This window comes from Hylobates moloch, unplaced genomic scaffold (genome assembly GCF_009828535.3).
Source record: "Hylobates moloch isolate HMO894 unplaced genomic scaffold, HMol_V3 SCAFFOLD_6, whole genome shotgun sequence".
Classification (NCBI taxonomy): Eukaryota; Metazoa; Chordata; class Mammalia; order Primates; family Hylobatidae; genus Hylobates; species Hylobates moloch.
This window is the reverse complement of record NW_026652281.1, coordinates 80354308-80380250: the sequence shown is the minus strand read 5'-3', so window position 1 is coordinate 80380250 and position 25943 is coordinate 80354308. Positions and strand designations below refer to the sequence as shown.

Genomic DNA, 25943 nt, shown 5'->3' with positions numbered 1-25943 from the left:
TCTTTGTTGAGAGGACTGAGGGCAACCCAGAGGGCAGCAGACAGGGATCCTGGCCTCAGGTGGCTTGTGTCCCATGTCACAAAGAACACAAGGTGCTAGGAGCCCGGGGCTCAGGGCAGGAGCTTCCCATCTCGGAGCTGGTTCTCCTGGGGCTGGAAGCCGCTGACTTGGGGCTTGCCAAGGCTGCCAGGGCTGGCAAAGGGATGGTGGCCTTTGGGGCTGGAGTGGAAGAGGGAGGGCAGCTGGTGGGTCCTGTCAGCTTGGAGCCTGTGAGATGAGGACAAAGGGAAGGAATGGGGAGAGGACCCCTCATCTGTCTGATCAGCCTGTTCCTGCCATCACCCATGGCCTCTCCCATGGAGGCTGCTTTACCCGCTGTGGGGGCGCATGGATCAGGGCACGGTAGAAGCAGGTGGTTTGGGGATACAGGGCCAGCACAAGCTGCTCCTTCTGGAACAAGGCCTCGGGGTCCGTCTCCGGGTTGGCCTTCCACTGGGGCAGTGGGATGACACGGCGCCGGCTCAGGGTGTGTCTCCTGGGGGAAGAGGGGCTTATATCAACCTGTGGCCGGGTGGGGATGCTCCTTCTCAGCTGTTAGGCTGCCCCCAGGCTCCATACCCTGCCCTGGCCTGGACACTCACTCTTTGCCTTCTTCATCGATGTCATCTACCTCATACCTGCAGACAAAAGGAGGAAAATGCTGGATGCAGCCAAGGGCGCAGTCCATGTTGGGGAGTGAGGATGGGGGAGGACCTGGTGCTCCCTGCACAGCCAGTCTCTGGGGAGCACCCTCTGTGGAGCTTTTCTCCTGCAGCCCAGGCAAGTTCGGTGACCAGAGAGCAGCCCCCGGGCTGGTGTCACTCACTTGTTGGTGGCATGGCTGTAACTGACCACCTCGGCCAGGATCCACTGCTCGTCCCCATCCACAGCCTTCACCCGGGCAGCCACCTTGTCTCCAGGTCTGGCCACGTAGTCTCCTGAGGCGGGAATGGCCCCACAGAGGGGTGGGGGCCTGTGAGTGGAACAAAGGGTCAGTCCCAGCCCCTGGGCACCAGCCCCTCCCTCACAGCTGCTGCCCTCACTTGTCACCAGGCTTCCCGATCCACAGGGGCAGGGTCATGGCCGACTGCTGCAGCAGGGTCATCAGCACCCCTCTGCGCATGGTCTTCCGGGGTGGCTCCGAGTCATTGTAGAGACCCGCGATCTTGGCCGCTGTGGGAAGGAAGGGAGGCCTGAGTCCCCAGGGACAGGTGCTGGCCCTGACCCCCCAGCATGCTGCACTGAGCTGCTGGAGGAGCACCTGGGAGCCCCCAGTTCCCGAGTGAGCCCAAGGGCCCAGCCAGACTGTGACCCCATCGGCCATGTGTCAACACCTATAGGGGCTGCTGGGTTTAACTACAGTTGGGTGAGACGGCAGCACAGCGGGGACCCAGGGGGAGGAACCAGAAGAAAGAAAGCGCATTCCGAGGTGCCGTTCAGGCTGTGTTTGCTGATCTGAATGCTGGTTACAGAAGTGTGTTCAGTTAGTGAATATTTCATTGAAATCTGCACTTATGTGTACTTTTCTTCTATTAATATACATTGTAATTCAACAGAAAGTTAAAAAAAACAAAAATTAAATGTGCACCTACAACCTCCTCAGGCACGGCTGGACACCCCACTTGACTTCACAGAACCAACATGGCTGCGTAGGGACGCTGACCTGCCAAGATTCTGCCCACCATGGGACTGTTGGGAGGGCAGACAGGTAGGAGAGCCTAACGCAGGCTGAAGGGGTCTGGAGGGCTGGCTTTATGACACACAGCATGTAGCTCTGCAGAAACCAGCCAGGGCAAGAGATGGGCATGGGCCATGGCAGGAAGGAGGGGGTGACTGGCCCAGGCCCCGGAAGGGGCAGGAGATGAGGGGCGAGGGCGGGATGATCTCTGGCTGCTGAGGGAGAACTGGGACCCCTGCCTCTGGGCGCTGGGAATGATCTCCTGTCCCTTCTCAGTGGCAGAGCCAGTCTGCCAGAGCCTCCATGGGAGGATCCCAGCAGGCGGTGGCCGCAGGCCCCCACGGAAGGGTGAATGCTGCCCGCAGGGCCTCCCTTGTCCCAGCAAAGGACCTCCCAGCACGTCCTCTCCCACTCACCAATCCGCCTCTCCTCCAACAGAGACTTGATTTCCGCGATCTTGTCCAGAGCTTTCCGAAGGATGCTGAGGGTGGGGAGAAGAGACAAAGAAGCTTTGGTTAATGCACATAGCATAGACTTCTCTTCCATTTTTTATGTTTTGGGTCTCGCTACATTGCCCAGGCTGGTCCTGGGCTCCAGCAGTCCCCACAGTAGCCTCCTGTGCAGGTGGAATGACAGGTGTATGCAGCTTCCTGTTCTGGTCAAGGTGGGCTGGGTTATTCAGATCAACCTCACGGTGAAAACTAGAAATCTGCCCACGTGTGGTGGTTCACGCCTGTAATCACAGCACTTTGGGAGGCCGAGGAGGGTGGATCACCTGAGGTCAGGAGTTCAAGACCAGCCTGACCAACATGGCGAAACCCTGTCTGTACTAAAAATACGAAACTTAGCCAGGTGTGGTGGCGAGCGTCTGTAACTGTAATCCCACCTACTTGGGAGGCTGAGGCAAGAGAATCGCTTGAAACTGGGAGGCAGAGGTTGCAGTGAGCCGAGATCGTGTCATTGCACTCCAATCTGGGCAAAAAGAACGAAACTCCATCTCCAAAAAAAAAAAAAAAAAGAAAACTAGAAATCTTCAGTATGTGTTTCTTAGTCTTAAGAACATAAAAAACAAGGTAGTAGAAAGCAGCAGGCCGAAAACTAAGAGAACACAGGATCCCAGAGAGGAAAGGACACAGGCAGGCTGCCTTTGGCAAACCCTGCAGAAAGGCTGCTGGAACCTCCTGAAATGAGGAGAGGGGGACTCAGGTCTGCCCGAGGGTCATGCAAAAGGAGGGGAGACTCTGGCGAGAGGTGCTGGCCCAGAGCAGAACTGGGTGGAAGGAACTCATCCTTTCTGAAAGGCTGCACCCAAAGACAGACCCCTGCATGGCCTTGCAGCCCCAGGAAGCCTCTGTGAAGTTAGTTCATGGGGATTCCAGGGTGGCAGGAACCCAAAGAACCCAGCAGAAGCTAACACAGAACTTGGCTGGAATCAGGCTCCTTCATCCTAAATCTCAGGGAATCTTCCCAAAGAGCAGCGGGGCTGGGTGTGGTGGCTCACGCCTGTAATCTCAGCACTTTAGGAGGCTGAGGCAGGAGGATCACTTGAGGTCAGGAGTTCAAGACCAGCCTGGCCAACATAGAGAAACTCCTTCTCTACTAAAAATACAAAAATTAGCCCGGCATGGTGGTGGGCTTCTGTAATCACAGCTACTTGGGAGGCTGAGGCAAGAGAATCACTTGAACCTTGGGGGCAGAGCTTGCAGTGAGCCGAGATCGTGCCACTGCACTCCAGCCTGGGTGACAGAGCAAAACTCAGTTTCAAAAAAAGTATGTATTTCCACAGTAGTCAGCAGCACAAACTCCACTTTGGGTCATTTTATTTTCCTCCAATACCACGGCAAACCCCAGTCCATTCCTCTGGCAAGCCTTTCTGAATGATCTGGAGTTCTAAAGACCTTTGTGTGGCAGGAGGGAGATGCACAGGAACTGGGCGTGATGCAGCATCTCAGGAGGTGTCTGGGGGCGCCCCAGGGCATGTGACTCATGGACCTCCCCAGGCCAGGGCCAGAAGATGGAGGTAGGCCAAGGGCAGCCAAACCAACGCAGGGACAGGGAACAGCTTGCCTGCTGCATACGACGCAGGGATGGCCCAGCCAGTGCCACCTCAGGCTGTGAGCACTGGGACCCCAGAAAGCAGAGAAGGAGCAAGAGCCACAGGGCCAAAGGGAACTCTGACAGTCTCATCACTGCTGCCAGGCCTGTGTAGAGGATACAGTTTTATACAGCCTGTCCTAAACTGTCTTCTGTGACGTGTTACTGAAGTGGCTTTCAAATCTTGGTGGGCATCAGAATCTCCTGGGGGAAGTTTAAAAAATCTCAATTGTTTCATGCACAAATCATAAATGGATGCTAAAACTAGTGTGTTTGATATGAATGGGATAGTTACAGTCTCAAAAGTATCTCCCCACAAGACACTTATTAATTATGCAATGGAGGCCAGGTGCAGAGGCTCACACCTGTAATCCCAGCACTTTGGGAGGCCGAGGTGGGTGGATCGCTTGAGCTGAGGAGTTCAAGACCAGCCTGGACAACATGGCGAAACCCCATCTCTACAAAAAATACAAAAATTAGGCGGGGTGGTGGCATGCGCCTATAGTCCCAGCTACTCAGGAGGCTGAGGCAGGAGGATCACTTGAGCCCAGGAGTTTGAGGCTGCAGTGAGCCATGATCATGCCACTCCACTCCAGCCTGGATGACAGAGTGAGACCCTGTCTTAATCAATCAACAATCAGTCAATCAATCACACAATGGAAAATAGCAGTAATCTGATACAAGAGAAACGTGGAAAATACCACTTTAACCAATGGCACAGACAGCATCCTGTGCCGTCTAATATGACCCACCAGAGACATCTCTTCTGTGCCAAAAGTGTAAAGCCTAAATCCTACTAGTGAGGAAATGTCAGATAGTTAATACCAATGTTGGAGCTCCACCCCAAATAAACAGAGCCTCTAGGCACAGCCAGACTTCAGAACCAGTGTGTTCTCAAAGGAGAGGAATGTAATGTTCAATTTCCTAAAGTTACTGCAGTTCCACTGTAGAGATTCAAGGAAACAGTGTTTTTTTGTTGTTGTTGTTTTTTGAGACGGAGTCTCGCTCTGTCGCCCAGGCTGGAGTGCAGTGGCGCGATCTTGGCTCACCGCAAGCTCCGCCTCCCGGGTTCACGCCATTCTCCTGCCTCAGCCTCTGGAGTAGCTGGGACTACAGGCGCCCGCCACCGTGCACGGCTAATTTTTTGTATTTTTAGTAGAGACGGGGTTTCACCATGGACTCAAATCTCCTGACCTCGTGATCCGCCCGCCTCGGCCTCCCAGAGTGTTGGGATTACAGGCGTGAGCCACCGCGCCCGGCCGGAAACAGTGTTTTTAGATCATTTTTTAATTTTAGTTTTTGGGTTTTTTTTTTTGAGGCAGAGCCTTGCTCTGTTGCCCAGGCTGGAGTGCAGTGGCGCGATCTTAGCTCACTGCAACCTCCGCCTCCTGGGTTCAAAGGATTCTCCTGCCTCAGCCTCCTAAGTAGCGTGAGCCACCACATCTGGCTAATTTTTGTATTTTTAGTAGAGATGGGGTTTCGCTATGCTAGCCAGGCTGGTCTCAAACCCCCAACCTCAGGTGATCCACCCACCTCGGGATTGCAGGCATGGGCCACTGTGCCTGCACAGCCTTAAGATCATTTTAAAAGCAGCAGTTTTCTGGAAGTGAAACTTCTCCATCTAAGAACCACAAAACCTTCAGGTCATCTGAGTATGACTTCCCAGCCAAGCTTACAGACACATGCCACCATGCTCAGCTAATTAAAAAACTTTTTGTAGAGACAAAGTCTCACTTTGTTGCCCAGGCTGGTCTCAAACACCTGGGTTCAAGTGATCCTCTAACCTCAGCCTCCCAATCACCTCTGTAATGCTGTGATTACAGATCTGAGCTACCCAGCCCCTGATATCCCTATTTTAATGACTCTGCCAAGGTCATAGAGCCAGTAAATGGCAGTGTTGACTCACGCCTGGCCGCCTTCTGTAAAGGCGTTAGAGCAGAGGTAACTGCAAGAGTGGGCCTGGCAGTGGGCCAGGGAATGCGGGACCCAAGGGAGAGGCTGGCAGAAGCAATCAGCTTATCCATGGGAGGAAGGCAGGCTGGAGACTTGGTCCAAATGCGCCTGCAGCCCAGCCCCCAGGAAAGGAGGGAGCGGCGATGGAGTGGGTGCACGGTACTCACTTGCACTCAGCCTCTGCATCAGCCTTGGCGGTTGTGTAGAGGCCACGCAGCTTTGTCCGGTAATAGGGAGAAACTGCAGAGGAAACACAGGGATAAGGAGGCAGAGCCAGGGCAGGCACAGTAGCATGGCGCTGCTTCCACGCAGCGGAATCACACTCATGGAGGCACAGAGAGCCCATAGCTGCAGTCAGAGCTCTGCTGGCTCAGAAATGCTCTCAGGAATGCTCGCCTGGAGGCGGATGCCCCCAGGCTCCATGAGTGTGCATTTCCATACGGTACAAATGCCATCCCTACATCTGCGAGAGGACTGTCTTACCTTTTCCCCATCATGACACACACAGTAAATATTTGTCAGGACCCAAGAAAACACAATTCTCAGAGTTACCCAGAGTAAGAAAGCCCCAGCCCCAGGATCCGACCACCTGAGGGCCTCAGGACAGATGCAGGGGCCGCCTGGGAAGGAAGCTCCTTTCTAGAAAACACCAGCTAACTGGGGTGCTTGTGCGCTCTAAGGGCAAGGTTCCCTAGATGCAGCCTCATTTCACTGCCTTTCGAATCTCAGAGCGGAGGGATTTTAGTTCTTCAGGTCACCCAGATTAACAGAAAGCTGTCCCTCCTGCTGCATTTTGGAATATGCAGATACATGCAAATCTATTTTGAATACAATGACCACCTTGGTCCCAGTCTTGGCCATACTCACCTCAGCCCCATCTCATCCCCTTTCTCTCCTGAGCCCAGCTACTCACTCTTGTTCTCTGTCTGCATCCGCTCATGGGTCTTCTGGATGTTCACTAAGTTGTGTTCGCTCCGCGAACGCTCTTCCTGTAAGGAAAAGAGCAGCAGGACATGACGGTGGCCCTTTGAGCTGCTGTGGTACTCTGCGAGCCAGGCCAGAGTCCCCATCCCCAAAATATGGCCCTCATTTTCTTTTTGTTTTTTTTGAGACAGAGTCTCGCTCTGTTGCCCAGGCTGGAGTGCAGTGGCATGATCTCGGCTCACTGCAACCTCCGCCTCCCAGGTTCAAGCAATTCTCTGCCTCAGCCTCCTGAGTAGCGGGTCTTACGGGTGCGGGCCCCCCCCCGGGTTTTTTTTTTTTTTTGAGACAGAGTCTTGCTCTGTCGTCCAGGCTGGAGTGCAGTGGCACAATCTCGGATCACGGCAAGCTCCGCCTCCCGGGTTCACACCATTCTCCTGCCTCAGCCTCCCGAGTAGCTGGGACTACAGGTGCCCGCCACCACGCCTGGTTAATTTTTTGTAGTTTTAGTAGAGATGGGGTTTCACCGTCTTAGCCAGGACGATCTCGATCTCCTGACCTCGTGATCCGCCCGCCTCGGCCTCCCAAAGTGCTGGGATTACAGGCATAAGCCACTGTACCCGGCCTAATTTTTTGTATTTTTAGTAGAGACAGGGTTTCGCCATCTTGGCCAGGCTGGTCTTGAACTCCTGACCTCATAATCCACCTGCCTCGGTTTCCCAAAGTGCTGCGATTACAGGCAAGGGCACCCGGCCATAGCCCTCATTTTCTAAATCCAAATTCAGAAGTTCTAGATGATTTTCTCCTTTGACTAATGCAAAAGCATTATAAAAGGCATTAAAGGGCCCAGTGCAGTAGCTTAAGCCTGTAATCCCAGCACTTTGGGAGGCCAAAGTGGGCAGATCACTTGAGATCAGGAGTTCAAGACCAGCCTGGCCAACATGATGAAACCCCATCTCTACTAAAAATACAAAAATTAGCCAGGCATTGTAGCATGTGCTTATAGTCCTAGCTATTCGGGAGGCTGAGGTGGAAGAATTGCTTGAATCCAGGAGGCGGAGGTTGCAGTGAGCTGAGATCACGTCACTGCACTCCAGCCTGGGTGACAGAGTGTGAGACTGTTAAAAAAAAAAAAAAAAAAAAAAAAAGAAGGCATTAAAGTTAAATCATAAGTGATATCTTTAATGACAGTCCTTTATCAAAGAGACAAATCAATCTATACAGTCAATACAATCCCCATCAAAATTCTAATTGACTTCTTTGCAGAAATTGAGAAGTTCATCCTAAAATTATATGGAAATTCAGGGGACCCAGATTATCCCCAATCTTGGGGAAAAAAAAAAAAAGTTGGAGAACTCACACTTCCCAATTTCAAAATTTATTACGAAGCTACGGTAATCACGATGGTGTGGTACTGGCATATAGATCAAGAGAACAGAATTCGGAGTCCAGAAATTGACACATACAGGTATGATCAATTGATGTGGAGACGAAGGGGTGGGGAAGAACGCTGGTGCAATTCCTCCCATATCAGTGGTCCTGGGAGCAGAGCTGCAACTGCAGATGCTGGAAACTGAGATAGTTCCTAAGAAAGAAATTATGACTATGCTTTTTAGCCTTTATGTGAGAATTTTTAAGTGCCTGATGGGTGGGTTGTGCCTTTGCCACAACCTGCAAAATGAGGTTAACAGTGAACACAGCTGCCTAGTGCTCGAGAAAGCTGATAGTCTATACCCGTGTGACCCCACCCTATATAAATGGGAATGGATTGGGGTCGGGGGGGACACTTGCTAGACTAGCACTGCTGCCACTGCAATCTGGACCAGGTACAGTGGCCAAAGCTAACATCCCTTCCAAAGGTGGAAAAGTTTGGGTGAAAACCAATCACAAATGGAGAGAAAAAATAGCAGCTGAGTTAACAGAACAAATTAAATGGGTTATGCAATGAGGGAAATCCAATATCGTATTCATACCCCAAGAGAGGCTCAGAGAGAGAGAATGCCATCTCTTGGGTCAGTTATACCAGGTGCCTGAAAGGGCGAAGCCCTGTGTCTGTCAGGACCATGCCTGCTTTTGGAAGCTGACGGGTGAGATGGGAGTCTGGGAACTCGGCAGCAGCTGTCTGAGGGACACCCTGATTGTATGGGACGATGATAAACTGATCTAACCGTGGATGACTGAATGGAATGCGTAATCTGCCAGTATCTTTTTTTTCCTTTATTTATTTTTTTGAGACCGAGTTTTGCTCTTGTTGCCCAGGCTGGAGTGCAGTGGGGTGATCTTGGCTCACTGCAACCTCCGCTTCCCAGGTTCAAGCGATTCTCCTGCCTCAGCCACCCTAGTAGCTGGGATTACAAGCGTGTACTACCACGCCCGGCTAATTTTTAGTAGAGATGGAGTTTCACCATTTGGCCAGACTGGTCTCGAACTCCTGACCTCAGGTGATCCACCTGCCTCAGCCTCCCAACATGCTGGGATTACAGGCATGAGTTACCACTTCTGGCCCTTTTTTCCTTTATTTTACAATGTATTTTATTGATAAACTCTTCTTAGAGCAGTTTTGGTTTACAGAAAAGCTGAGCTGATGGCACAGAGTTCCCGTACGTATACCTGCTCTGCCCTGCGCAGTCTCCCCTATTGTTAACATCTTGCATTAGTGTGATGTGTTTGTAACAACTGATGAGCCAATACTATTAGATAATTAACTACATCCATCCCCAAGGTGGTTTACTCCATGTGTTCTGCAGTTCTATGGGTTTGGACAACGCATCATGTTGTGTGCCTACCATCACGGTACCCTGCAGAAGAGTTCCACCCCCTAAAATCCTCTGTGCTCCACCTATCCATCCCTTTCATCCTATCTCTCCCAAGGCCCTGGCTATCGCTCATCCTTTCACTCTCTAGTTTTGCTTTTCGTTTACAGTTGGAATAGACAGCACATAACCTTTCAGACTGGCATCTTTCACTTAGCAACGAGTGCCAGCATCTTCTGACTCTTACTCTCCAGGTTACGTCTAAAAAGGATACCATTTGGGAAGGAATTTCTGGGATCTACTCCTTCCTGGCTGTGTGGTGCACAACTGCCAGCAAACTGATCCTCGTGTAGCTATAAACCCTGATTATCGTGGGCAAAATGTGGCAGAGCATGCCCGATAGCCTGCAGTGAGCTACAGGCACCAATACACATCTCCCTTGTATCTGTGAAAGAAAAGATATCAAATAGGGGAAAAATGGCTTTTTCTTTTTCTTTTTTTTTTTTTTTTTTGAGATGGAGTCTTGCTTTGTCGCCCAGGCTGGAGTGCAATGGCGCCATCTCGGCTCACTGCAACCTCCGCCTCCCGAATTCAAGTGATTGTCCTGCCTCAGCCTTCCGAGTAGCTGGGATTATAGGCATCCGCCACCATGCCTAGCTAATTTTTGTATTTTTAGTAAAGATGGCCAACATGGCAAAACCCCATCTCTACTAAAAATACAAAAACAATTAGCTGGATATATATAGTAGCTGTAATCCCAGCTACTAGGGAGACTGAGGCAGGAGAATCACTTGAACCCAGGAGGCGGAGCTTGCAGTGAGCCGAGATCGCGCCACTGCACTCCAGCCTAGGTGACACAGCGAGACTCTGTCTCAAAAAAAAAAAAAGAATGTTTTTGTTTGCTTGGATTAATAAGGTGGAAGGAAAAGATATGGGGCATTTTTGTTGGGTGCTAAAAATATTCTGAAATTGATCGTGGTAATGGTTGCACAATTTTGTGAGCTGCGAAAAACCACTGGATTATACACTTTAAATGGGTGCATTGTATGGCATGTGAATTCTATCTCAGGATAGCTGTCAAGCAAAACGAATCATGAAATCCTGTACATGGTAGAAAATCCAATAGGAATGGTAGCCATACACCAAATTCCCCTCCTCTCACTTTTGTTACATCATTTTGGTTCCTGTGTGTCCAATCTCTCTGAACACAAATGCCACCCCCACTTCACAGCTCAGCATCAAAGCCCATGTTCCTATCTGGGAATGGAGGGTGGTGACTTTTTACCTGGGTTTGTTTGATCAGCTGATGGAGCTCTGTGAGAAGTTCTGCAATGCGGGAATCGGCAGACACGAGGGCCATTGTCTAAAGGGGCGCCTGGTTGGGGAGTGAGGACAGAAGAGAACTCTGTTAGTGGCTGCTATGGGCTGAACTGTGCCCCCTCAAAAGATACATTAGGCCTGGAGGCTCATGCTGTAATCCCAGCACTTTGGGAGGCCAAGGCAGGAGGATTGCTTGAGGCCAGGAGTTCAAGACCAGCCTGGGCAACACAGTGAGACCCCCATCTTTACAAAAAAATTAAAAACTTAGCCCGACATAGTGGCACACATCTGTAGTCCCAGCTATTCGAGAAGCTGAGGTGAGTGGATCGCTAGGCCCTAGGGGGTTGAGGCTGCATGAGCTACGATTGTGCCATTGCACTCCAGCCTACATGACAGTGTGACACCCTATCTCTTTAAAAGATAATAATAATAAAAAGATACATTATAGTCCTAACCATGGTACCTGTAAGGTAACCTTGTTTGGAATTAGGATCTTTGCAGAAGTATTTAAGATGTCACTAAGATGAGGTCATAGTGGAATAGGGTGTGCCCTTAATCCAGACACAGCCAGGTGCAGACAGAAGCAGGGACTGGACTTGGACAGCTGCAAGCCAAGAGATGCCAAGGACTGCCGGCAGCCACCCATCCAGCCAGGAGAGATGCATGGAGTAACAGCCCCTTCTGAGCCTCCAAGAAGCAACAATCCCTTGTCTTTGGAACCAAGCTGACATCTTGATTTTGGAATTATGGCCCCTAGAACTGTGATGGAATAAATTTCTCTTGTCTTAAGCCACCCAGTTTGTAGTAACTTGTTATGGCAGCCATAAGAAATGAATACAGTAGCAAGCTATCCCTGGATTCTCCTCCACCCTAATGATATGTTTGAATGTCGTATGTTCGACGAAGTCAAGGAGTCAAGGATTGTATAATTTTTGTATATAAATACAAAAATTAATATGAAATGCCTTAAAAAGACAGCATGCCCTTAGCCCCTGCTCTGCTGCCAATATCCTGACAAATGATTCAAACATTTCTGGTATTCATATTTTAATCTGTAAAATGGGGATCATCTCTGCTATATTTTGGGAGATTCAAATAAGATTTTATATGAAGATACTTTCCAAGTCATAAAACACTGTTACTTTCTTACTATAGTGGGAAGATAATTTTTTTTTTTTTTTTGAGATGGGAATCTTGCCCTATCGCCCAGGCTGGAGTGCAGTGGTGCGATCTTGGCTCACTGCAATCTCTGCCTCCCAGGTTCAAGCAATTCTCCTGCCTCAGCCTCCCAAGTAGCTGAGATTACAGACGTGTGCCACCACGTCCAGCTAATTTTTGTATTTTTAGTAGAGATGGGGTTTCACCATGTTGGCCAGGCTGGTCTCAAACTCCTGACCTCAGGTGATCTGCCTGCTTTGGTCTCCCAAAGTGCTGGGATTACAGGCGTGAGCCATCACGCCCAGCCAGCATGGGAAGAGAAATTAACTACTGTAAAATATCTCAATCAAGATGAATGTACTCTGATGAAAATAAAATGCTTCTGTACAATAAAAGATAATTAGGACAAGGCGTGGTGGCTCACGCTGTAATCCCAGCACTTTGGAAGGCCGAGGCGGGCAGATCACGAGGTCAAGAGATTGAGACCATCCTGGCCAACATAGTGAAACCTTGTCTCTACTAAAAATACAAAAATTAGCCAGGCATGGTGGTGGGCACCTGTAGTCCCAGCTACGCAGGAAGCTGAGGCAGGAGAATCGCTTGAACCTGGGAGGTGGAGGTTGCAGTGGGCCAAGATCACGCCACTGCACTCCAGCCTGGCGACAGAGCGAGACTCCGTCACACACACACACAAAAAAAAAAAAAAAAAAAAGATAATTAGAACAAGAGTAAAAAGACAACCAAAAGTAATCAAAAGTGTAAGTTATAAGTAGGTGAAAATAGACATATGCCTAAAGATAAAGGTATATTTGATCAAATAAGGTGAGATTTTTTACGGTACTAAAATTTTGCACAATAGCCTGCATCTTACAAACTTTGTTCAGGCTGGGGGCGGTGACTCACATCTGTAATCCCAGCACTTTGGGAGGCAAAGGTAGGAGGATGGTTTGAGTCCAGGAGCTCAAGATCAGCCTGGACAATATAGCAAGACCCTGTCTCTATTTTTATTTTTATTTATTTACTTTTTGAGATGGAGTCTTGCTCTGTCGCCCAGGCTAGAGTGCAGTGGCACGATCTCTGCTCACTGCAACCTCCGCATCCTAGGTTCAAGCGATTCACCTGCCTCAGCCTCCAGAGTAGCTGGGATTACATGCACCCGCCACCTTGCCTGGCTAATTTTTTGTATTTTTAGTAGAGACGGGGTTTCACTATCTTGGCCAGGCTGGTCTTGAACTCCTGACCTCGTGATCCACCCACCTCACCCTCTATTTAAAAAAAAAAAAAAAAATTGTTCAACTAGCACATCCTCCTACTCACAGAGATCAGATACACGCTGAATGAAGTAAACTCTTCCCCCCGCTTAATCAACTGCAAACCTCTCTCCATGTATTTATTCGTATCTTCTTATAGGCTCTGCTCCTGTTATTTAAAAGTATAATAACATAAAAACTAGGAATAGAGGGGAACCTCCTCAACCTGATGAAGGGCATCTATGAAAAACCCACAACGAACATCAGACTTAAAGGTGAAAGATAAAAGCTTTACCCTAAATCAGGAACAAGATGAGCATGGGCCCTTGTCATTTCTAGTCAACATTGTTCTGGAGGCTCTCGCCAGGGCAATGAGGCAATAAGATGAAATAAAAGGCATCCAGATTGGAAAGGAAGAAGTACGACTATTTCTGTTTGCAGATGACATGACCTGGTATATAGAAAACTCTAAGGAATCCACTAAACAACTATTAGGACTAAGAACAAGGTTAGAACTCATAGCAAAGTTGCAGGATACAAGATCAATAAACAAAAATCAATTGCAGCCAGGCCCCAGAGGCTCACGCCTGTAATTCTGGCACTTTGGGAGGCTGAAGCGGGAGGATCACTTGCAGCCAGGGGTCCAGACGAGCCTAGGCAACCAGACGAGCCTGAGCCCCACTTCTACTTTATAAATTTTTTAACTTTAAAAAAAGAAAGCTACAGTAATCAAGATGGTGTAAGCAAAGACATCTAGTTCAATGGAATAGAACTGAGGGACCAGAAATGGTCAACTCATTTTCAACAAGGGTGTCAACACAAATTAGTGGGGAAATAATAATCTTTTCAACAAATGGTACTGGGACAACTGAATATCCACATGTAAAAGAATGAATCTGGTCCCTACCTCAGCCCATATACAAAAATGATCTGAATAGACAGTTCTCCAAAGAAGACATATAAATGACCACCAAGCACATGACAAGATGCTCCGTATCGTTAGCCATTGGGAAATGCAAGTCAAAACTACCGAAGACACCACTTCACACCTACAATAAAAAAGAGACGAGTTGGGAAGGAGGTAGAAAAACTGTACGAATGCATAAAGTGTGATATTATCCATACAGTAGAATATTACTTGACAGTAAAAAGAAATGAAATACTGAGACACGCTATGACATGGATGAACCTTGAAAACATTATGCTAAGTAAAAGAAACTGCAGTCACAGAAGACCACATAATTGTGTTTCCATTTATGTGAAATATCCAGAATAGCCGAATCCACAGAAAGCTGGGTGGGGAAAGGTTGGGAGAGAAAGGACAGCGACTATTAATGGGTATGGATTTTTTGATTTTTTTTTTTGCCAGGTGATGAAAATATTCTAAAATTGTGCTGATGGTTACACAACTCTGAATATGCTAAAAACCAATCAGTTGCACACTTTAAATACATGGTACACGGCCACCCCACCCCCAGGCAAATATTAATTTACTGTCTCTTTAGATTTATGTAGTCTGCACTTTTTTTTTCTTTTTTAATGAGACAGAGTCTTGCTCTGTCACCGAGGCTGGAGTGCAATGGTGCGATGTTGGCTCACTGCAACCTCCGCCTCCTGGGTTCAAGTGTTTTTCCTGCCTCCCAAGTAGCTGGGACTACAGGCGCCCACCATCACACCCGGCTTATTTCTGTATTTTTAGTAGAGACGGGGTTTTGCCATGTTAGCCAGGCTGGTCTCGAACGCCTGACCTTGGGTGATACACCTGACCTTGGGTGATACACCTGCCTCAGCCTCCCAAAGTGCTGGGATTACAGGCGTGAGCCATCATGCCAGATCTGCACTTTCTTTTTATTGCTGAATAACATTCCATTGTTTTGCTATATCACATTTTACATGTCAGTTCATGGACTGATGGACATTGGGTTATGTCCATTTTTTTGGCTATTATGAATAATGGGGCTATGAGCATTGTGTACAAGTTTTTGTGTGGGCATGTTTTCTTTTTTTTTTTTCTTTTTTGAGACAGAGTCTCACCTTGTTGCCCAGCCTGGAGTGCAGTGGTGTGATCTCAGCTCACTGCAATCTCTGCCTCTCTCGTTCAAGCCATTCTCCTGCCTCAGCCTCCTGAGTAGCTGGGATTACAGGCACCCATCACCATGCCTGGCTACTTTTTGTATTTTTAGTAGAGATGGGGTTTCACCATGTTGGCCACGCTGGTCTCAAACTCCTGACCTTAGGTGATCCACCTGCCTCGGCCTCCCAAAGTGCTGGGATTACAGGCATGAGCCACTGGGCCCGGCCGTTCTTTTTTAACTTTAATTTTAGGTTTTGGGGATACATGTGAAGGTTTGTTGCATAGGTAAATACGTGTCATGGGGGTCTGTTGTACAGATAATTTCATCACCCAGGTATTAAGCCCAGTACCCTATAGTTATCTTTCCCGCTCCTCCCTCCTCCCACCCTCCCCGCCCTTTTCTTCCTTCTTTGTATTCATGACATGTTTTCATTTCTGGGTACATATCTATGAGTAGAATTAATACTGTTTTTTTTTTTAATGTATTACACTATGTTTATCTTAATAAGCATATTAAACATAAACTCTGTTTAACCTTCTGAGGAGCTGCATGCTGTTTCCAACTGGGTGACCATTTTACATTCCCACCTGCAATGTGTGTTCCCACTCTGCATCTGTGCCAACACGTGCTATTGTCTGTCATTTTCATTTTTGGCAGAGGCAGGGTCACGCTATGTTGCCCAGGCTCGTGTCGAATTCCTGGGCTCAAGCAATCCTCCTGCCTTGGCCTCCCAAAGTGCTGGGATTACACGTGTAAGCCACCATGCCTGGCCTCTCTCTTTTTGATTACAGCCATCCTAATGAGTCTGAAGTAGAGTCTCATTGTGGTTTTGATTTGTGTGTCCCTAACGGTTAATGGCATTGAGCATCTTTTCATATGCTGTTGGCCATCTGTGTATCTTACCATTTTAAAGTTTGGTTATTTGTCTATCTTTTTTGTTTGTTTGTTTGTTTTGAGATGGAGTCTCACTCTGTCGCCCAAGCTGGAGTGCAGTGACTCAATCTCAGCTCACTGCAACCTCTGCCTCCCAGTTTCAAGCAATTTTCCTGCCTCAGCCTCCCGAGTAGCTGGGATTACAGGCACGCACCAACAGGCCCAGCTAATTTTTGTATTTCTTTTAGTAGAGACAGGGTTTCACCATGTTGGCCAGGCTGGTCTCAAACTCCCAACCTCAAGTGATCCACCCACCTTGGCCTCCCAAAGTGCTGGGCTTATAGGTGTGAGCCACAGTGTCCACCCAGTTGTCTTGAGTTGTGTCCTTGGAAGCACATGTTTTTAATTTTTGTGAAGACCAATTTCTCTTTTAGCTGCTTGTGATATTGATCTATGTTGTCCCACATGTATGACACTGTTTTTTACCACCACAGCTTTACACAATGCATTGTCACATAGAGAAGAACATATCCCCTTAGAAACATTTAGAGACCTAGGAAAAGAAGCTACATCTGTCTCGGGTGGCAGTGAGGCCAGATGGTGGATCCTGGTGCCAGTACCCCCATGGCTTGTATAGTGTAGGGAAGAGTGGTTCAGAAGGGACACACTGGACAACTGAAGTACGATAACATCAAGATTGTTTGACCCCAGGGCAGGATTTATGGTAAATATGTACTCTTACACAAGGAATAATAGACAAACTGGAAATCTTGGAGTCCTTCCCAGAACTGGAATTAATCAGAAGTGAACACGGTGAATTAGAAACCAGGATGAAGTTGCTTTAGTCTCTCTAGTTGCATTAGTTAAAACCACACAAAAGAATAAAAGTGGAGTTTAGATCACAGATTGGAAGTGGATAAATGTGAGCACTATTAGCATGCAGGCTGTTGCTAAAGTCTTGGGAACTGATGAGGCTAGAGATTATCTGCTAAGTGAGGAAAAAGGAAAGAACCCCAGTGGGCCATAACAAAGAAAGTGAAGGTGTGGACAGAAGATGCAAGCTCAGTGGCCAGAGCAGGGAAGGTGTGGCTTGGCACAGAAAGGGTTATTCTCTCCTGCTAAAGCAGGAATCCTGGCTGAAACTGTTATAGGGAGTTAGAGAGGCACAAGCGGGGCAGGAGAGGGCTCTCCCCCACCCACTAGGTGCCAGGGAGAGGCCATTTCCTGATGGTCCACACCTGATGCACGAAAGTGTTAATTGAATGCAGACACCAGGGAGACGCACCTTCCTGAGCATGCACATTAAGAGACCAAATGGCAGAGCATGGCCTCCCGGGGGCACATCACCAGAACAGGGAAGGAAGCCTCAGATGGGCATCTGTACAACTTCCTACACACTGTGTGTGTGCCCATCTCCCAAGGGTAAGGAGTGCACTGTGCATGCAGGCAGCTCACTGTGAGGGAAGAAGCATGGGAAAGGGGCCAGCCTTGGTCCTAGAATGTCCTAGGATCAAGGTTAAACACCACACTGGACCTCAGTGCCCGCGTGGGTCTCCTCCAAGTGTACTTCTCCTTTCTTTCCTTTTCCAAAGCTTCTTAATGAACTTCCACTCCTGCCCTGAAACTTGCCTCGGTCTCTTTTTCTGCCTTGTGCCCGGATCGAATTCTTAACAGGCAAGAAGTGAGGTTGCTGCAAATCCATACAGATTTGCTGCTGGTAACTCAGATACCTTCTACCTGTAACTAAACTAATGGCCTGCCTTGTACGTGCCTGCATCTGAGCCCTATTAACAGCTCCACCACTGGACAGGGGGTTTTACTTTACACAGCACTGTCACAAACAGTGAGAGGTGCTGCAACCACGCGGCCAGGTCATCCGGTTAGCCTTCCCTTAGCACACTTCAAACCTCCTCTCTCCTCAATACTCTTGCTGCTGCCCTCAGACCGAGGCCTGGGTCCTATTAGATGATATCTGAGGTTCCTACTTCACTCGGAAGGGAAGCCAGAGACTTTATTCCCACCATCAAAACTACAAGCTCTGTATAGCAACGCCTGTCACCTCTGCCTTCACCCTAAAGAGGGAAAAACAGTCTTCATTTGTGTTCTGAACTCCATTTCCCCTCCGACTGTCAGCGAATCCTTTCTCCTCTACCAGTGAACAAGCATGATTGAGGAGAGCTCATCTTGAAAAAACACAAAAGAGCTTCCAAACCCCTTTATAGAGGCCCCCACCTCTGTTCCTCTTCACCGCAAAACTTCTTCCCTAAATTGTGCAGGGATCCGGTGCTGCTTCCTTGTCCCCACTTCACTTTCCAACCCACTTCTCTAGCTCTGTCCTCACCAGCCTCTCATCAAGAGAGCCAACAGCCCCTGCAGGGGAAGCATTGAGTGCCCTCTCTGCTGCTTCCGATGTGGCCTCCTGATCTTGACATGGTGCTATCCCCTTCTCCTCTGGCTTCAGGGCCTCCCTCCTGGCAGTTCGCTGGCCACCCATCTCCAGCTCCTCCTCTGGGCTGGAGCCTGGCCATCTCTCACACACCCCCAGGTCCTCACCCCCACTTCCCAGCTGTGTAGTGCCATCTCCCAATCTGTACATCTGTCAAAATAAAGTCACAGAAGGGATGATAAACAGCACCAAATGCCACAGAAGAGGACTCAGAGGGGTCTCCCAAAGCTGAGGAAGTCACTGAGGACCTTGGGGAGAACACTTTCCGTGGAAGAGACAGAAGCCAGCACACAGGAGGGGGAGGCGAATGCAGGAAGCAAATGTAGGTTACTGTGTCTGGGAGCACAGGTGGGAGGCCATTGAGCAGGAAGGGGTACGGAGGGTGCTGAATGGAGGAAAGTGACACGGAGGAATGTGACCATGTGGCTGGGGGGAGTTTCATGCTGAGAAGCCAGGGACAGAAGAGGGGGCTGTATGAGAGGAGGCAGGCACAGCGAGAGACAGGCTCTAGCGCTGGATCATACCCAGCGACGCCTCCCCAGCTCAGCTGACATTCCTTCTGGCCTGTCCCCTCTACACTGTCTCAGACACACGATCTTGCTGCCTGCCCACTCCTACCTGCAAAGCCCTTTCCCTTCTGGCTCAAGGCTGCGCTTGCCTGACTAGTCCTAAAGAAGCACACTTTTCTCTTGCTTGATTCTTCCTAGAACTGACATGGACTCTGCAACACACCTTTAGAAACTGGCCTTCCACCAGGCGCAGTGGCTCACGCCTGTAATACCAGCACTTTGGGAAGCCGAGGAAGGCGGATCACCTCAGGTCAGGAGTTTGAGACCAGCCTGGCCAACATGGTGAAACCGTGTATCTACTAAAAATACAAAAGTTAGCCAGGCATGGTGGCAGGTGCCTGTAATCCCAGCTACTCGGAGGCTGAGGCAGGAGAGTTGCTTGAACCCAGCAGGCGGAGGTTGCAGTGAGCCGAGATCGTGCCACTACACTCCAGCCTGGGCAACAAGAGCTCCATCTCAAAAAAAATACAAAAGGGTCGGGCGCGGTGGCTCACACCTGTAATCCCAGCACTTAGGGAGGCTGCGGCAGGCAGATCACAAGGTCAGGAGATCGAGACAATCCTGGCTAACACAGTGAAACCCCATCTCCACTAAAAATACAAAAAATTAGCCGGGCGTAGGCCAGGCGCGGTGGCTCACGCCTGTAATCTCAGCCCTTTGGGAGGCCGAGGTGGACGGATCACGAGGTCATGAGATCGAGACCATCCTGGCTAACACGGTGAAACCCCGTCTCTATGAAAAATACAAAAAATTAGCCGGGTGTGGTGGCGGGCGCCTGTAGTACCAGCTACTCGGGAGGCTGAGGCAGGAGAATGGCATGAACCCGGGAGGCGGAGCTTGCAGTGAGCCAAGATCGCACCACTGCACTCCAGCCTGGGCGACAGAGCGAGACTCCATCTCCAAAAAAAAAAAAATTAGCCGGCCGTGGTGGTGGGTGCCTGTGGTCCCAGCTACTCGGGAGGCTGAGGCAGGAGAATGGTGTGAACCCAGGAGGCGGAGCTTGCAGTGAGCCAAGATCGCGCCACTGCACTCCAGTCTGGGCAACAGTGCGAGACTCCGTCTCAAAAAATAAAAATAAAAATAAAAAAAGAAGAAACTGGCCTTCTAGCCAGCTGCTGTTGGTGTATCTTTTCTTCCCCAACAGACTAGAAGCTCTCAGGCAAGAACGGAAATCTCTGCTTTCATCAATCAATCACCACTCATTAGTAGCATCAGGGACTTAGCAGGAACTTTTCTAATTTTCACTACTTCACACCCCAGCTCTCTCCTTCCCTGACCCCCATCTCCACAGTTAGGTCCACTTTGGATTTCCTTACATTGACTCTTCCAAACTTTTTTTGAAAGCGTAGGCTTTCCTTGGCTTCTGCAAGCTACCGCATCAACTATGAACAACATGGTACTGACTCCCAAATTGATCCCCAGCCCAGAGGGCTTCCCAAAGATTCAGAATCTTTTTTTTTTTTTTTTTTTGTTGAGACGGAGTCTAATTCTGTCACCAGGCTGGAGTGCAGTGGCGTGATCTCGGCTCACTGAAACCTCCACCTCCCTGGTTCAAGTGATTCTCCTGCCTCAACCTCCCAAGTAGCTGGGATTACGAGTGTCTGCCACCATGCCCGGCTAATTTTGTATTTTTAGTAGAGATGGGGTTTTGCTTTGTTGGCCAGGCTGGTCTCGAACTCCTGACCTCAGGTGATCCGCCTGCCTCGGCTCCCAATGTGCTGAGATTACAGGCGTGGGCCACCATGCCTGGCCAACAACAGAAATTTATTGCTCACAGTTCTGGAGGCCGGAAAGTACAAGATCCAGGTCCCAGTAGATCCGGCATCGCTCTCTGCTTCAAAGATGGCGCCTTCTCACTGTATTCTCAACATGGCAGAAGGGGCAACACAAATCCCTCAGGCCTCTTTCATAAAGGCGCTAACCCCATTCTTGAGAGTGGAGTCCTCATGGCCTAATCACTTCTCAAAGGCCCCACCATATTGGGGATCAAGTTTCAACATATGAATTTTAGGGGAACACAAACACTCAGACCACAGCATTTGGCTCCTGAACCCCCAAAAGTCATGTCCTTTTTACATGCAAAATACATTCAGTCCACCCCAATGGCCCCAAATAGAAACTCATTTTAGCATCAACTCAAAAGTCTAAAGTCCAGAGTCTCATCTATCATCTAAATCAGATATGGGTGGCTGGGTGTGGTGTATCACGCCTGTAATCCCACACTCTGGGAAGCCAAGGTGGGTGAATCACTTGAGGTCAGGAGTTCAAGGCCAGCCTGGCCAACATGATGAAACCCTGTCTCTACTAAAAATACAAAAATTAACTGGACATGATGGCAGGCACCTGTAATTCAGCTACTCAGGAGGCTGAGGCAGGAGAGTCACTTGAACCTGGGAGGTGGAGGTTGCAGTGAGCCAAGATCCCACCAGTGCACTCCAGCCTGGGTGACAGAGTGAGACTCACTCTCTTGCTCTCAAAATAAATAAATAAAATAAATAAATAAATAAATAAAATTTTAAAAAATCAATCAGGTATGGGTGAGACTCAAAGTACAATTCATCCTGGGGCAAATTCCCCACCATCTGTGAGCCTGTGAAATCAAACGTGTTATGTGCTTGTAAAATACAATGGTGGGACAGGCATAGGATAGACATTCTAAAAGAGCGAATAAGAAAGAAGAAAGGGGTAATAGGTCTCAGGTAAGTCCAAAACCCAACAGAGCAAACCCCATTCAATCTCAAGGTTTCTGAACAATCTTCTTCAACTCTATGTCCTCCGCCTTCTGGACACACTGGCAGGGACGTGTTGCTGGGCTCCGGGCAGCCCTGCCCGCACAGCCCATGCAACAGCCCTCACTTGTTGGAGTTGCACGCCTGTGGCTCCCCCAGGCTGGAGCTGCACACTGGTGGCTCTACCAGTCTAAGGTCTCAGAGGCAACCCTACCCCCATGGCTCTGCTAGGCAATGCCCTAATGGGGACTCTCTGCAGGGGACTTACCCTGTGTCAGTTCTCTGCCTGGGCCCAAGGCTCTTCAGGGCATCCTTTACAATCTAGGTGGGGGTAGCCATGCCCCTACAGCTTGTGTATTCTGTGCACCAGCAGAGACAGCACCACGTGGATGCTGCCAAACTACCTGGGGCTGCCAAGGAGCACTGCCCCAGAATGCTAGGAACAGAGCCTTGAAATGGTTCTGCCCCCAACACCCTGGCCTTCTGGGCCTGTGATTGGGGTGAGAGCCCCCACATGCCTTCAGGGTCATCCTTCCATTGTCTTGATTAGTACCTGGCTTCCACATCCATACTAGTCTCCTTATCAAAGGATGGCTTGGCCACACCCTTCATATTCTCTCCAAATACATTTATTCTTTTTTGTTTTTCTTTTTGAGATAGGCTCTGGCCCTGTCACCCAGGCTGGAGTGCACTGGTGCAATTTCAGCTCACTGTAACCTCAACCTCCCAGGTTCAAGTGATCCTCCCACCTCAGCCTCCTGAGCAGCTGGGACCACAGGCACATGCCACCAAGCCCAGCTAATTTTTTTGTAGAGACAGGGTTGCACCATGTTGCCCAGGCTGGTCTTGAACTCCTGAGCTCAAGTGATCCACTTGCCTCAACCTCCTAAAGTGCTAGGATTACAGGCGTAACCCATTGTGCCCAGCCTACTTTTTCATTCTTTACAACGTGGCCATGCTGAGAATCTTCCAAATGCTTAAGTTCTGCTTCCCTTTTGGTTTTAAATTCTGTATTTAATTTGTTTCTCTCTTCTCACGTTTTACTATAAGCCATCAAGAGAAGCCACGCCACCCCCTCACCACTTTGTTCAGTGACTTCATCCACCAAATATCCTATTTCATCACTCTTAAGTTCTCCCACAAAACACTAGGACAGAAGAAAGAAGCTTTTATTTTTATTTATTTATTTCTTTTGAGACAGAGTTTCGCTCTTGTTGCCCAGGCTGGAGTGTAATGGTGTGATTTTGGCTCACTGCAACCTTCGCCTCCCAGGTTCAAGTGATTCTCCTGCCTCTGCCTCCCAAGTAGCTGGGATTACAGGCACACACCACCACGCCCGTCTAATTTTGTATTTTTTTCTTTTTCTTTTTTTTTTTTGAGATGGAGTCTCACTCTGTCATCAGGCTGGAGTGCAGTGGCACAATCTCAGCTCACCACAACCTCCCCCTCCTGGGTTCAAGCGATTCTCCTGCCTCAGCCTCCCAAGTAGCTGAGATTGCAGGCACATACCACCATGCCCTGCTAATTTTTGTATTTTTAGTAGAGACGGGGTTTCACCATGTTGGCCAGGATGGTCTCGATCTCTTGACCTCATGATCCGTCCGCCTCGGCCTCCCAAAGTGCTGGGATTACAGGCGTGAGCCACTGCTCCCAGCCAAGAAACTTTTAATCTGAAGAATGTGAGCCCCCCCCTCCGGCCCCTTAATTATCAAGCCCAGAGAAGCAATGAGATGCAACAGCAGTCATGTCTCACTCCACACTTAAGCTAAATAATCAATCACCTCATGAAGCCACTTGCTATGTGAGCTCTAGACTAACTCATGCAAAGTAGCTATACAATGCCATACACTGGCATTTTCTGTAATTTCTCATATCCTATAGTTCAGCAATGTATAGCCAGTCACTAATTCATGTTATCTCTGTAAACCAATCAGAATTCCTGTCAAACAACTTTTTTTTTTGTTTGTTTTTTTGAGACGGAATTTTGCTCTTGCTGTCCAGGCTAGAGTGCAATGGCGTGATCTTGGCTCACTGCAACCTCCACCTCCCGGATTCAAGCAATTCTCCTGTGTCAACCTCCTGAGTAGCTGCGATTGTAGGCGCCCACCACCATGCCCGGCTAATTTTTGTATTTTTTAGTAGAGATGGGGTTTCACCATGTTGGTCAGCCTGATCTCGAACTCGTGATCTCAGGTGATCCACCCGCCTCAGCCTCCCAAAGTGCTGGGGTTATAGGCATGAGCCACCACGCCTGGCCCCCGTCAAACAACTTTGTGTGAGCCCACTCCTCATTCCCTTTTGCCTTTAAAAATCTGCTTGTCACAAAGGCCAAACAGAACACTCCCCAAGGCAACTTATAAGCGTGTCCCAGGCTGCAGTCCTCAACCTTGGCCCAAATAAACTCTACATTAATTTTGCCTAGGCTTGTTCCTTTAGGTCAACAGGCACAAACTCAAATCAGCCAAGTTCTCTGCCACTTTATAACAAAGATCACCTTTCCCCCAGTTTCCACTAACATGTTCCTCATTTCCATCTGAGATCTCATCAGAATGGCCTTTACCATCCATATTTCTACCAACATTCTGTTCATGCCCTCTTAGGGCATCTCTCAGAAGATTGAGGCTTTCTCTACAGCTCTCCTCCTGTGCCCTTACCACACCTGTGCTTAACAATTTGTTCATGACAATGTAAACTTTTTCTAGTATGAACGTCAAAACTCTTTCAGTCTCTACCCACTACCCAGTTCCAAAGCTGCTTCCATATCTTCAGGTATTTGTTATAGCAGCACCCCACTTCTGGTACCAATTTGTCTTAATCCATTTGGCTGCTTTAACAAAATATTTTAGACTAGGTAATGTATAAACAACAGAAATGCATTGCTCTAGAGGCTAGGAAGTCCATGATCAGGGTGCCAGCAGATTCGGCATCTGGTGAGGGCTTGCTCTGTGCTTCAAAGATGGCACCTTCAAAACTATGAGCAATATGTTTCTGTTGTTTATAAATATCCAGCCTAAGGTATTTTGTTACAGCAACCCAAATGAACTAAGATACTCACTCACTGGTTGAACATCTCTACCCGGAGAAGACCCCAAATTACTATGATCAACATGGATATTCCTTATACAGTTCTACTTCTCTATGGCTAGAAATTTTCCAATATAAAAATAATATTTAAAAAATCATATTGAAGTTAAAGCCTTAAAAAATAAAAATAAATAATATTTTTAAAAGTCAAGAAAATGAAAAGAAAATCAGTGTGTCCAGAAAATATTCTAAAATTGGATTATGGTAATGATTTTATAATTGAATATACTTTAAAAGCCAATTAACTGGTGGGGTACGGTGGCTCACCCCTGTAATTGCAGCAGTTTGGGAGGCCAAGGCAGGTAGATCACCTGAGGTCAGGAGTTTGAGACCAGCCTGGCCAACATGGTGAAACCTGGTCTCTACTAAAAATACAAAAAAAGTATCGGCGTGGTGGTGCACGCCTGTAATCTCAGCTACTTGGGAGGCTGAGATGGGGTCTCACTCTGTTGCCCAGGCTAGTATGCAGTGGTGCAATCTTGGCTCACTGCAACCTCTGCTTCCCGGGCTCAAGCAATTCTCTCTCCAGGCTCAGCCTCCTGAGTAGCTAGGACTACAGGTGTGCACCACCACGCCCAGGTAATTTTTGTAGAGACGAGGTTTCACCATGTTGCCCAGGCTGGTCTTGAACTCCTAAGCCCAAAGTGATTTGCCCGCCTTGGCTCTGAAAAGTGTTGGGATTACAGATGTGAGCCGCCACGCCCAGCCCCACATAATTTCTTATCTCCATGCTTGCCCTATGTTCACACTGTTCCCTCTATCTGGGACATCCAGATCACTCCTAATCCTCTCAGTTAATTACTTAATCTTTAAGATCTAGCTTAGCACCAAGTCACTTCCTCCACTGATCACAAACTGAAACTCCCAGTCTCCTAGGCAGAGTTAAGTTGCCTTTCTGTTCCCCTAAGACCCTCTTTTTCTTTTTTCTTTTTTGAGACAGAGTCTTGCTCTGTCACCCAGGCTGGAGTGCAGTGGCGTGATCTTGGCTCACTGCAAGCTCT

General features: G+C 48.6%; 1 protein-coding gene across 5 annotated transcripts in view; it reads right to left on the bottom strand.

Moving 5' to 3' along the window:
- The window catches only part of SGF29 (SAGA complex associated factor 29), a 77208-nt gene that overhangs the window by 39298 nt on the left and 11967 nt on the right, over window positions 1–25943 (bottom strand). For 3 of the 5 annotated variants that reach the window (XM_032155805.2, XM_032155806.2, XM_058440884.1), the window contains exons 2-9: window positions 10724–10813; window positions 6678–6753; window positions 5932–6004; window positions 2134–2198; window positions 1083–1212; window positions 866–1012; window positions 642–677; window positions 373–535 (exon numbers count right to left, since the gene is read on the bottom strand). In XM_032155805.2, coding sequence (XP_032011696.1) covers window positions 373–535; window positions 642–677; window positions 866–1012; window positions 1083–1212; window positions 2134–2198; window positions 5932–6004; window positions 6678–6753; window positions 10724–10798 — 765 coding nt within the window. In that variant the 5' untranslated portion in view covers window positions 10799–10813. Of the gene's footprint in view, window positions 1–372; window positions 536–641; window positions 678–865; window positions 1013–1082; window positions 1213–2133; window positions 2199–5931; window positions 6005–6677; window positions 6754–10723; window positions 10814–13233; window positions 13405–14073; window positions 14216–25943 lie in introns of those variants that run through there. The other 2 variants (XM_032155808.2, XM_032155807.3) reach the window with 2 other exon arrangements.